General features: G+C 35.9%; 1 protein-coding gene across 15 annotated transcripts in view; it reads left to right on the top strand.

Annotated features, from left to right (window-relative positions):
* The window catches only part of LOC105233358 (uncharacterized), a 52,036-nt gene that overhangs the window by 31,993 nt on the left and 6,649 nt on the right, over positions 1-13,394 (top strand). For 12 of the 15 annotated variants that reach the window (XM_049446731.1, XM_049446708.1, XM_049446748.1 and 9 more), the window contains 5 exons: positions 1,074-1,213; positions 1,275-1,350; positions 3,495-7,404; positions 7,476-7,699; positions 8,289-10,227. In XM_049446731.1, the coding sequence (XP_049302688.1) occupies positions 1,074-1,213; positions 1,275-1,350; positions 3,495-7,404; positions 7,476-7,699; positions 8,289-10,227 (6,289 nt within the window). The remainder of the gene's footprint in view (positions 1-1,073; positions 1,214-1,274; positions 1,351-3,494; positions 7,405-7,475; positions 7,700-8,288; positions 10,228-13,394) is intronic. The other 3 variants (XM_049446735.1, XM_049446763.1, XM_049446771.1) reach the window with 1 other exon arrangement.

The raw sequence follows: 13,394 nt of genomic DNA, 5'->3' as shown, positions 1-13,394 counted from the left end.
ATATTTTATTTAAAAATCTTAATAAAAGCCCGTCTCTGTAAAATCTATTTATTTGTATCTTGGTATTAATCCTTATGAAAATAAATTACTTCATATTCAAGGCTGATTCAATTCATATGAATTATTTGATTCGGACATTCCATTCGAAAGATATCACTAATTCAAACATGTAAATACAGTAAAATTCCCCATTGTGGACAGTACTCATAGCCGGACATCTCCCATAACTGGACAAATTTCATGAACACAATGTTTTCATTATTGTTTTCATTATTATTTTCATAAAAACTCAATTCCTATAACCGGACATGAACACTATTTTGGTAATATTGCGTTCAAATTATCTCTGATAAACGGACAAGATTTCATAAAATTTGTCACGTAAATTGTGTGCAATTTATGGTTCCCTCTTTTTAAATTCTTATTAATTTTTTGATGTTTTAAGATAGTTTTTTAAGAACAATTTGTAAAATGATCACAACAAAAAAATGTTTTGCGCTGGTGCCGTCTGGTTCGCGGTGGCTCTACTCAAAATAATGGGATAATTGTCATTCATTCACTGATCGCATGTATTAGTCAATAGAAACATAAAACTGAGTTGCAGCTTTTGACTCTAAGCACCCGTTTTTGTCCCAGTCTCATATATGGACAGATCCCACAGCCGGACAAAAACACTGCAACAGTGGGTGTGGTGTTATGAAGAATTTCACTGTATTAGAAAAGAGTTGCGTGGTCGCTGCTATCTGCTCGGCTAGGCTGAAATATTATATGCGATGTAGGAATAAATTGCAATGCGTATCAGAGAATCGAATATCGGCTTTCGCAGCGGCTTGCTGAACAAAATTAGAGAACCTCTAATCGATTACAGAGTATTTGCAGCGGATCGAAGAATAAAATATTAGAGATATACTAGTACACATATAATCGGGATCTGAGCGTTGCGCGTCGCAATCCCGTGTCAAGGATTTTAGTATCAAGCGTTCGTAGCTTGTAAATTAATAATTATCTTAACTATAATAAAAATCTTATACCTATACATATGTATATACATATATATATTTTTTTTATTTTAGATTAAGATGGAGAAAGCGGTCGACGAAAAATTAGACAGTCTGGCAATGTATGTGCCATTCATAAATTATTTGCTGGAATTAGATAATGAGAAATACAGAAAATTTAAAGATATACAACATTGGATTATATCTAGAAAGAGGTAAGTAAAAATAGTATGCTATTATTTTCCTTTATATAAAGTTAAATTCAATTTTTAATAGGTATCCGATGAATGTGCTACAAAAGATTGAGCAGTCGATCATAACTCAGTACAGAAATTTGTTTTTTGATGATGGGGTAAGTTTTAAGTGCAAAATAATAAAAAAAAATCATTCGAATTAAGATTTGATCTATGTTGCAATAGTAATTTGGATGTGATATTAATGCAAAACCACAGATAAAGGTTTAATAAATGTCCAGCATTTAGCTTAAAAAGTGAGTGAATTCAGATCGAGCGAGTTAAGCAACATGTTACTTTTCGCATTCATATCTAAAAAATAACCTAAATGGCCCACTTTATATATGTATGTATATAAAAAATCATTTTATTACCATATATAGTATTTATCAAAAATATTCGCGCACTACAAAAACACAAAATATAAATTTCAATCAATATAGATAATCAGCCTAAAACCAAAATTTTAGTGAATAATATCTAAACGTTAAAAGATTAACTTACCCTTTACCTTCTTGAATCATGACGATCTCATTGAAATAAAAACGTCACTTCACATGCTGATAGTAAATAATAACAGAGAGCATTAATCATAGGAATATTTGAAACTCCACTAATTCTACAAAAAGAAATAATAAAAATATTCAAATATCCGATAAATCCAAACACTCTGCTAATTTTTCTTCTTCTTCCTGATTGGCGTAGACACCGCTTACGCGGTAATAGCCGAGTTAACAACCGCGCGCCAGTCGTTTCTTCTTTTCGCTACGTGACGCCAATTGGATATTCCAAGCGAAGCCAGGTCCTTCTCCACTTGGCCCTTCCAACGGAGTGGAGGTCTTCCTCTTCCTCTGCTTCCCCCGGCGGGTACTGCCTAGAATACTTTCAAAACTGGAGTGTTTTCGTCCATTCGGACAAGATGACCTAGCAAGCGTAGCCGCTGTCTTTTAATTCGCTGAACTATGTCAATGTCGTCGTATGTACATATATCTCGTACAGCTCATCGTTCCATCGAATGCGATATTCGCCGTGGCCAACGCGCAAAGGACCATACATCTTTCACAGAACTTTTCTCTCGAAAACTCGCAACGTCGACTCATCCGTTGTTGACATCGTCCAAGCCTCTGCAATCTGCTAATTACACTATAAAAATATTATACGACAAGTCAGTACAAAATTCACGAACATAACGCGCTATTACAATCTTTAGAGAATAGATGCTTCTTTAAAGCTTATATCCACACATTTCAGTAATCTAAATACATACATATAATTGGCCCTATATTAATACATTTCACCAAATCTACAAACAATAATGGCCTTACATGTTACAGCCATAAACAACAAATCACTGATTTTATTCGCAAGCCTTTATTAATACTGTTACAAAAGTAGTATTAAGTTGTATTTGTATTGCTATATGCATCCCTTATTATGAACAATAGCTGTATGTACATATATGGAATAGCATTACGTGTGGTTGTCTTGTTGTAGACATCTGGCGCCGCGGCTGTCTGTTTGTCTAAACAATAGTCCCATCTGGCGACACAGCTGTCTGCTTGTCTAAACAATAGTTGCGTCTGGCGCCGTATAGCATTATGTTCTTATAATTGTCAGACGCAATATTCTAGAAGGACACTTCGGCATCAGCGAGGAGTGCGTGGCTATATAAGCCGTGGCACGCCAACGTAATCATCCAGTGCTAAGAGTAAACTGCTATAGTGTAGACAAATTGCGTATAAAGAGATTTTGTTGAATTAAACGGTTTTTGGTTTTATTTGTCAATCCAGAGGTACGAACCTAGTAAAGTAAACTAGCAAGCAGTAAATTCGCAACAATATTATTTTTACTTAATTCTTTCATCTTAATTTTAGTTTGCAATATTTCGGCTAAATAATACAAATTCAAAAGGTGTCAAGCACTTTCATTATTTAGAGTATAATTTATGCATTGAATAAAATAAATTATAACTTAAATAAATAAATAATTATGTATTTTATAACATACTTATTATGTATGCAGTGGTTCACCCAGTTCCCAAGGCTAAAATTCTGGCATTCGGATTCACCGCGAAAACGTCAAAATTTCACTTTTCTTTTGTTTGGCACACAACATAAGAAATAAAACTATGAATTACTAATTATTCCATGACTGAGACAAAAAATGGTTTAATGGTTTTGTAATATCTTCCATGCTCTCAAATATTTAATTATATTTTATTTTAAATTATATGTAACACCTATTCTATAATTCTACTTTACAGAAAGTGCCCAAACATATTATGGATATTTTTAATACACATGCGCACGTTAAATGCTTTAGTGTAAATTTGTGCTCCGATGACGAAGATAACGCTGAAAATTCATCTGATATTAAAGAAGATGACGATGATGTTATTATCGTGTCCACATCACCAAACACACAAGATAACGTGCAACCGCCAACAGAAAACCCAAATCAATTTTTCAAAAGCAATGATGAAGAGATATTATCAACTACGCAATGTAGCAAGAACAAAGAACAGGAAGTGTCTTTCAAGCACGCTTTAGAACCTGAACAAAATCAATGTGTTAAAAGCAATGATGAAGAGACATCATCAGCTACGCATTGTAGTAAAACCACAGAACTGGAAGTGTTTTCCAAGCCCTCTTTAGAACCTAGTATAATTGACGAACCAATATGCTTAGATTCAGATGAAGAAGTATTAGATGATGAAGTATTAATGAATACAGTTCCAAACGAAGGTGAATTATGTGTCAAGGAGGAGCAACTTTTTAAGCGGAGAGGAGATTTTATAGATAAAGTTGAAGAAAAAGAAGAAAGTGAAGCATTTGTTCAAACGAAAGCGAATTATTCAAATGAATTGAGTAATGTGTGGCGTAAACCAATTGAAGTTGCGCAATTGCACCAAATGCAGGAGACGGACTTAAATTTGGAGAACATGAATATGAATACAGATAGGTGGAAACATATCTGTGAGGATTTAACAAAAGAAATTGGAATTGATGTCCAACAAATGTTAAAAAGTATAAATTTGACTTCATCACAAACAGGAAAAAATAAAAATAAGTCGCCAAATGAGGATTTTTATAGTTCACCAAATTGCACAAATAAGTCACCGTATGAGGAGTTTAATACTTCACCCCAATATACAAATACGGGTGTACCTCTGACTCCTTATCCCGTAGTGAATGCTAACGTAGTACCACCAAATATATATAGCATGCAAACTCCTATACTGCCACAACAAACTCCGCTTAGATTAAATTTGAAAGATCCACGAATTGTTAAATTATTAGAAAAAAGTAATACTTTACAAATGATTTCAATGGGCATGCCTGTAAGAAATGTAACTACAACGACGGAATTACCGAAATCTGAGCCAAAAACATATGGTGATTATAAACGGCAAAAAGCGGAGAGAGCTAAAAAAGCTGAGGAATTGAGGAGAAGAGAAGAAGCGAATAAAGCTGAAGAATTGAAGAGAATAGAGGAAGCAAAGAGTGCTGAAGCGTTAAGAAAAATAGAGGAAGCGAAAAGATCGGAGGAATTAAGAAGAATAGAGGAAACGAAAAAAGCTGAGGAACTGAAGAGAATAGAGAAAGAGAAAAGAGCAGAGGAATTAAAGAGAATAGAGGCAGCAAAAAGATCAGAGGAATTAAGAAGAATCGAAGAAACGAAAAAAGCTGAGGAACTGAAGAGAATAGAGAAAGAGAATTCCAAAAGAGCAGAGGAATTAAAGAGAATAGGGATAGCGAAAAGAGCAGAGGAATTAAAAAGAATAGAAGAAGCGAAGAAAGCTGAGGAACTGAAAATAATAGAAGAAGCGAAAAGAGCAGAGGAATTAAACAGAATAGAAGATGCGAAGAAAGCTGAAGAACTGAAGAGAATAGAGGAAGCGAAAAGAGTAGAGAAATTAAAGAGCATAGAGACAGAAAAAAGAGCAGAGGAATTAAAGATAACAGAAAAAGCCAAAAGAGCAGAGGAATTGAAAAGAATGGATGAAATAAACATGGACACTGAAATGTCAAGTGTAAATAATCAGTTGGACTCATTTGGTAGGCAACAAACTGATTTCAGAAGTATAATTTTGAATACTATTCTACCATATAGTGACAAAATACTAAATGTCCTTAAGAAAGACAACGATTTGCAAGAACTAACCGATAAAATAGCAGCATTGGGTAATTCCAAAAAAGAATCAGATAAAAAAACTGGCACTAACACAACTACAGGAAGTCATCAAATATCATCTTTTGCTGTTGCTGCAGTTAATATGAGCAACCAAAATACCGAAAGTGCAAATAACGTTCAAAATGATGTAGAAGAGCAGACAAAATGCGAGCTTTACTCTAAGTGCACACAAAAGAGCAATAAGCGTCGGCAAAAAGAGAATAAATCAAAACCTGCTTACAAAAGAATACGAAGTATTTCGTCTTCTTCATCTTCTTCGTCAACAACATCGGAATCGTCGTTCATGACATCGCCAACAACACCGCCTTCAACCAGCTCTACAACAACTACTACCAGTAAGACAGCAAGAGAAAATCAACCATTGGTTTGTGAGCCAATTATAAAATTAAGAAGACTTTCAGCGGAAACCATTTCAAAATACACGAAAACGCCGGTGAGCGAGTCCAAAACTATAAACATACGTTTAGTAGAAGACGTTAAAAGGACGATGAAAACTGTGCATCATTTGGTCAAGGAGAAACCGATCAAACTAAATGTGAAATATAAAAACATCGATATACATATGACCAATAATAATACAAAATTTTGTGTGTTGTGTAAATCAAAACCATCAGATTTAACGAATCACTACAAAAGGGTACACAAAATCGAATCTTATGTGGCACGTCTCAGCAGATCGGCCGTACAATATTTGGAAAATAACATTTCATTTGCACAAAAATTAGCAAAAAATACATCACAGAATGTGAAAAAGTATAAAATTAAATGCGCTTTTTGTCAGGATGAAATCGAAGATAAGTTTATAAATTTTTACAAGCATTTCTCTATACACACCGGCGAATATGCTTTTCAATGTGATGTTTGCAAATTGGAAAAACCCTACGAATTTGACATACAATCGCATAAATGTCATTCGAAGTCCTGTCGCAATGCCGCTATTCGAACACTCTACCAATATCCCCCAAACGTGCTGGTCATATATTTATATTGTTGCAAAATATGCAATTTCGTGCAATTAAATGAAGCAAATACATTTAAACATTTGCGTGATCACCACGATAAACGGCAAGATGATTCGAGTTGCATTACTAAATATATACTGACAGCTATAAATGATGAGGAGACTTGCGAAAAATCCGCTGAATTAGAAACAAACTATGATTTACTAATGAAGGATGATGATGTTGAAGATATACAGGTGAGAAATGAGGCCATACTGGAAGATATAACTGAAAAAGAGCTGGTAGAGTCAAATCAATTGTCTGGTAAGCAGCAAGACTTCAAAGCCACGATTAGCAGTGGCTTAGGAATGGTTGAACTTCCGTATACAAAATACTACAAATACTCCTCTGTACTAAATAAAAATCCAACTTCGGTGCAGCAAAATGATGAAAGACCTATAGTTTTGTCATCAGTGGAAAATTTTGTAAATTCAAGTGCTGCGCCGTGTTTGGAGTACATAAAAACGGAATACTCGGACATATTACCGTTACAAAAAGAAAATTATAGTTGTAAGAAACTATTGCAAAATTCCAGAAAGATTTCTTATCGCCAATATCCAAATGGAGTTTCTTATTTCGGCTTATACAAATGCATGGCCACGGATTGTCTATTCTCTACGGATGGTAAAGAGGAAATATTACAACATCTGCAGGAACATTTGAGCAGTGAATGCCCACCCAAAGACTGTCTACTATGCGGTTACTGTCAATTAGATGCAGAGATTTGCTCAACACCCGAAGAGCTGATTGCACATATACAAAGAAATCATCAGCAATCGCAGTTCCAATGTTCAGTTTGTTGCTATCGTGGTATTTCACCAAGTTATGTTTCAGAGCATTTTAAACATGCACACTCAGAACAAGAGTTGCAGTTTGTATACAAATGTGCGTTGGATATCAATTTAGACACTAGTGTACCAGAAAATATTGCTGAATTGCTGGAAGAAAATGTCGAACCGCTAGTATGTCCGCTTAAAGGTAAACTGCATTTTAAAGTAAATGTATGCAACATTACATTGTATATTTTTACTTTTTTTTTTATCCTATAGATTGCGTACAAAGTTTCCATAGCGTGGATTGGATGAAAAATCATCTCATGCATGCGCACTTTTTATTAATCAAAAATGAAAGTATTACAGCACTGGAAAAATATGCGTGTATATATTGTACAATGAATTTTTTTGATTTGGATAAGGTCAAGAATCATTTGGCTACTAATCATCCCGACCATCAACCCTACGTTTGCGAGAGAGTTTTACTTCCAGGAAATGAGGTAACATTGTCTTTATGTTTTAATGAATAGTCCATGGCAATTTAGTTTGTCGTGGTTATAACCATCAATACTCAAAACAACAACCAAGAAAAAAGCGGTAACTTCGGTTAAAATAAAAAGATCTCAATCTTTTTGATAAGTCAGTTTGTATGGCAGCTATATGTTATAGTTTTCATTGTATTGTTGCAATAATTTATGCCAATTTTGAGGAAGATATCTTGTCAAATAAAATTACTTTTCATATAAAACTGGATTTCGAACAGTAATTTCGTATGGCAGCTATATTCTATAGTAGTCCGATATTGGGGGTTCCAACAAATGAGCAACTTTTTGTTGAAAAAAAGACGTTTTCAAAGTTCAAATTGGTTTGTACTTCCTCCCAACTTATATATATTGTATGTAAGGATATTTGTCTCCTTGTTTGGCATCAATCAATTCACACATCCCCCACCTAATAAGGCGAAAATATTGACTTCCGACCGCTCGGTTTAAATTCCTATAAATGATGGGCGTATTATCAAATTTCCTGACCTACATTCTTCACATATTTTTTGGGTTTCCTCTTTTATTAAAACTCTTATTTTTCCAGGAGGATTTACTGCAAAATTTAACCATAACATTTGTGTCGCTGCCAACAATACCAGCTGAAAATATCAGGCATGTAAAGGTGAAACAAGAATCCGAGAAAGCGAGCAACACAACCGAGGTGGCTATAGAAAATCAGACTGAGTGTGACACCAAGCCAAATTTAGAGCAATTAGTGCGAACAGCTGAAGAGAGCGTCAAACTGAGTTTGCTCAAATTGATAAAAAATACTGGCATTTCCCCCGATTTACTCTATCATTGCCCACAACCTACATGCGGCGGATTTTTCTCATCCTACGACTTGTGGTATAGGCATATGAGTCTACGGCATTGTTGTCTTTTAAGTATTTGTCCACATTGTACCAATGATAAGAAGACCGAGTTGCCATTGCTCGATTTCAAAGAGCACTTCCAACAACACTGTTGTCATCTATATGGATGTTTCCATTGCGGTGAAACATTTTCTAATGAGCAGGCAACCAGAGATCACATAACCCTTGCGCACACAAATATAAATACAGACTCTACGACGATACAAACAGCAAAGGTGGCACTCTATTTCAATCAATCATTTAATATATTATTGAAATCGGGTCAAGAGAAGGATAGGTACACACTTTTGCTGGAGCTGCAAGAAGTGATACAAAATCGTTGTAAATATGTAGAAAAGTTGTACTACGAGTCTTTAAAAACACAGTGGATTGTACCGGTGACTGCGACGTGGTTGGAGAACTTTCCAAGTTTTAGAACTAATGACCGGATCAAACGGAAGTGTTTTTGTCGAAATTGTCCCTTCCAAACGTATGATAATGAATTATTTTATACACATTTAAGACAAACTCATCAGGTCAATGATAATAAATTTGTGTGTGCGAAATGTGACTTTCATGTAGCGTGCAAAAACTGGGACCCTATTATAGATCACATAAAAATGCATGTTCTGAATATACACATATGCTCGGTATGCTCATTTTATCATCATGATCGGCAAGCAATACGTGCACATTTGTCGCAAGAGCATCGCTTTAGAGATGTGCCGATTGTGACGCTAATACGTTCGTCGTTGAATACTCAAATTTCAATAGCCATTGTATTTGCACAGCAAAGAAAAACATTTTCCACCATAAACAGCTGTTTTTGTTGTGATAAAAGCAATAGTTCGTGGAATGCATTAGCCACACATTTGAAGAAAACTCATCATTTGACATTGCAATATTTTTGTGAAATCTGCGACGAGTCACTTAAGCTCACAGAATGTGATGTGCATTTTAGCAACTGTCATCCAACAGCAGCTTTAAGGGTTCGCTGTCTTATTGCAACTAACACTCAAATATCTATGGATAGCGTGATGCCATTGAAACTCACAATCGAATCAAATACCAATGATGCACTCGGCGTAGCAATTAAACAAGAACCCTGTGATATTGATATGGATAGTGACATTGAACTAATTAATGACGATGATATTGTCATCGCTAATGATATGCAAATGTGCGAAACTCAGAAAAATCCGACAGTTATAAGATGTGTGAGTGTTGCGAATCTACAAAGACAGCACACAACTAACGGTAATTTCGAAACGCTTGCATTGCCACAGTCACCGCTGCCAGTTGCCGACCCTAAACCGATAAGATGTGTGAGTGTTGCGAACCTACAAAGTCAACACACAAATAACGGTAGTTTTGAAATGCTTACATTGCCACAACCACCACTTCCAGTTCCAGTATCAATACCACAGTTACAGCCACAGCCAATGCAACAGCTGCAATTGCAATCACAATTCATTCCACAGTTCGTGCCTCAAGCGAGGCATATCAACCCGACGAAAGTTACAAATGCAAAAACGCCGTTGTTTACACCGCCATTAGCAATACATAACAAAAATCCGAATTTCGCTGGTGACTACAATTACAGGCCTGTTGAAATTGTTGTAAATGCCACAGGTAAGAAACTTATCTAATTTAATAGAATATGTAGCAATTAAGCCGGAATTCAAAGACGAATTCTTATATTTATAAATATGTAATATGCTCACTACTATTGAGTGCAAAGAAATCTTAAGGTATAAAGACCTTATTACTCTCGACCTTCACACACCGAGTGCACAAGCACAGCGCCACCACAGCACTTAGGGACATAAACGCCCAGATTGTTCGTGAAAACCACTCTCGTCAAAAACCAATCAGTCAATTTAAGCTTCTAGAAGAACGTTCGCTCTAGGCTTAAAGAGTTGAGCCATGAATTATTTTGCGTTCGTATTATGTCGAGATCTAAATTTTAATTTAAGAAGAATTGAACGGGGGCTCCACCAGGTGGGATTTCTCCCCGATATTACTTAACTTCTAAATACTAGAATGTATATTTATGCCAGGGAATGGATGACATGTGTTCAAAAGTAAGCAGCTATCTCACCTATCTATCTCGCTTCTTCTCTGCAAGGAGCCCTCACTGAATCCACAGCATCACATATTCACGAACTGGACGAAGAAGTACAGACTGAATACTAAGTCGATGGCATTAAAATTCCGACTATCAATATCCCTAAGATTTTAGCATCAATGAGTTTCTGCTAGAAACGGAGGCACCTCCTAAGAGCATCAAAAGGTCATTCCTTGATTATGTCCAACCAGATTACTGACGCAATTAACTTTAGACATGCAATGTCCGCTATTCACAGTAAAGCCATTAACACCTTCGCTGACTCCCTCCCAGTAAATGGCATACTTAGGGTTAAATACACCCATAGCAGAGAAGAGCTCGAGTTGCCCCGAGAATCTAAAGCGACCCTTGCGCAATTTCGTTCTCAATATTGTAGCAGGTTAAACTCCCACTTATCCAGAATTGATCACAACATAAAAAAGGTACGTGGAGTCCCTACGCGCGGAAGAAGTTATACTTCTTAGTGATATTCAGAAATGCATATCATTTTGTATGAAAGAAAACTAGAAAACTTAAATTCACATTTTATAAATTTATTATGCACATAAAATGAAGAATAAAGCAAAGTCTAAATGAAGGAATTTTGACTCGGAAAGTAGTTCCGTCTCTTCGTTGCGGAAGAGAATATACAGGGTAATCATCTCTCTTTTGTTCTTCGCCAATTTGGCTGCCATATTGACTTGTGAAGATCAATTTTTGTTGGTGACATATTCATAGTATGTGTGCGCATATGTATGTTTGTATGCTTGTGCATTATTTGTTTGGCAATGTATGCAAATATATGTACATATAAGTATATATGAATGTATGAACATGCAAGTCAATGCGCGCACATGTAATAAGTATATTGATAAGTGATGAAAATATGATTTCAATTTCTGAACGCGCACATGCGTATACATACGCTCATATGAACATGTGCAGATACACAAGATAGGATAGAAGATGTATGCCTTTTAACATCGTATACTATACAAATAAATATTTTTCTTACTAATAGAAATTAAATTTATCACAGCAATATACATAATATAAATCTAAATAATATTGCTGTTATAAATTTAAAAATTAAAATAAAGAAAAATATTTCTTTGTATAGTATACGATGTTAAAAGCAAAAAATTAAAAATTTATCCCGTCGGGATTCGAACCTGTGGCACTCGTAGCATCTTGACTTTCCAAGCGCTTACCACCAACACCACCATTGACACTTAGGTTACGCTGACTTAAGTATGATTTGGTTATGCATGCAAGAAACATACGATGGTTCTAATAATTTTGTTTAAGTATAGAATATACATATACATTTGTAGAACATTTGCTTTCGCAATAAATTTATCACAGCGTAATCCATCAACACGCGTTGAAAGCCCAGGAGTTATCGGTGAATTGACAATCGTTGATTCATCAGTGTTAGAGATGCTCCCGCAGAGATTGATGAAACAGCAGACGTTGAATCTTTTTACGCGCTCTCTGATATTCCTCAGCTGTTTTCCTCTTCCTCGGTTGGCTGCCAGCTATCATTTCCAATTTCTCCTTTTCCAGCTCTGCTTTCTTTCGTGTTCGGTATTCACGATATTATTGTACTGTTTTCCCTCCTCTTGAAACACGGGCTGCACTGCCCGCGTTGAATGTCAAGCAGTTATCGGTGAATTGGCGATCGTTGATTCATCAGTAGTTATAGATGCTCCCGCAGAGATTGATGAAACAGCAGACGTTGAATCTTTTTTCGCGCTCTCTGATATTCCTCAGCTGTTTTCCTCTTCGTCGGTTGGCTGCCAGCTATCATTTCCTATTTCTCCTTTTCCCGCTCTGCTTTCTTTCGTGCTCAGTATTCACGATAATATTGTACTGTTTTCCCTCCTTTTGAAACACGGACTACTCTGTCTTTTTCTGCTGTAAAATCAATTTAAAATCAAAACATTAAAATTTTTGCCAATCCAATTGATATTAATTTCAAGAGCACAAGTTTAATGCACAAGGTGCATCTATTACGGACAATTGAAATATTCAAGAGAAACTTACCACCACATAACCTGGAATCCGCTGTGTTATGCGTATTATCACTGTCATTTATTTAACAACATTGATCGGAGGTCCAGCCAATCAACCAAAAATCACACAAAATAGTTGAAAATTCGCAGAAATTATCACTGAGCCATTTAACTAGAAATCACACAAAATAGTCGAAAATTCGCAGAAACTATCACTGGCACCTATTATATTGTTCATTTGAATCACTATCGCTATTCACTGTGAAGTCAACGGCTAACGCAGCCAATCAACTAGAACATTGTGTTGTGTTGTTGTGTCGGCCGAGCTGTGCCGAAAGAAACGAACAAACGTTCGCTGATTGTCACCGCTTCGCTTGCTGCTCGCACATCTTCGCAGACAAGGTTGCGTTACATTCATATGGATGGAGCGAGGTTGCGCAACTTTGCGTTACTTTTATATGGAAGGTTGCGCAACCAGAATCTATCGCAACCTTTTCCGGCGTCGTATAAGAAGTATAACTTCAATAAGAAGTATAACTTCAAAAAAAAACATGTCCTGCGTGCAACGGGTCCTCGCATGAGTCTAATCATCTCTTTGCTCAATGAATCGCTCTCATTTGTCACCCCTTTTTAATTTTCAGTTATTTTTGAAGTAAAACTTCTTTAGGCGCGCTTGG

Source organism: Bactrocera dorsalis, chromosome 1 (assembly GCF_023373825.1).
Source record: "Bactrocera dorsalis isolate Fly_Bdor chromosome 1, ASM2337382v1, whole genome shotgun sequence".
Lineage (NCBI taxonomy): Eukaryota > Metazoa > Arthropoda > Insecta > Diptera > Tephritidae > Bactrocera > Bactrocera dorsalis.
The sequence above is the reverse complement of the archived record's forward strand: the minus strand, read 5'-3'. Positions and strand labels throughout refer to the sequence as shown.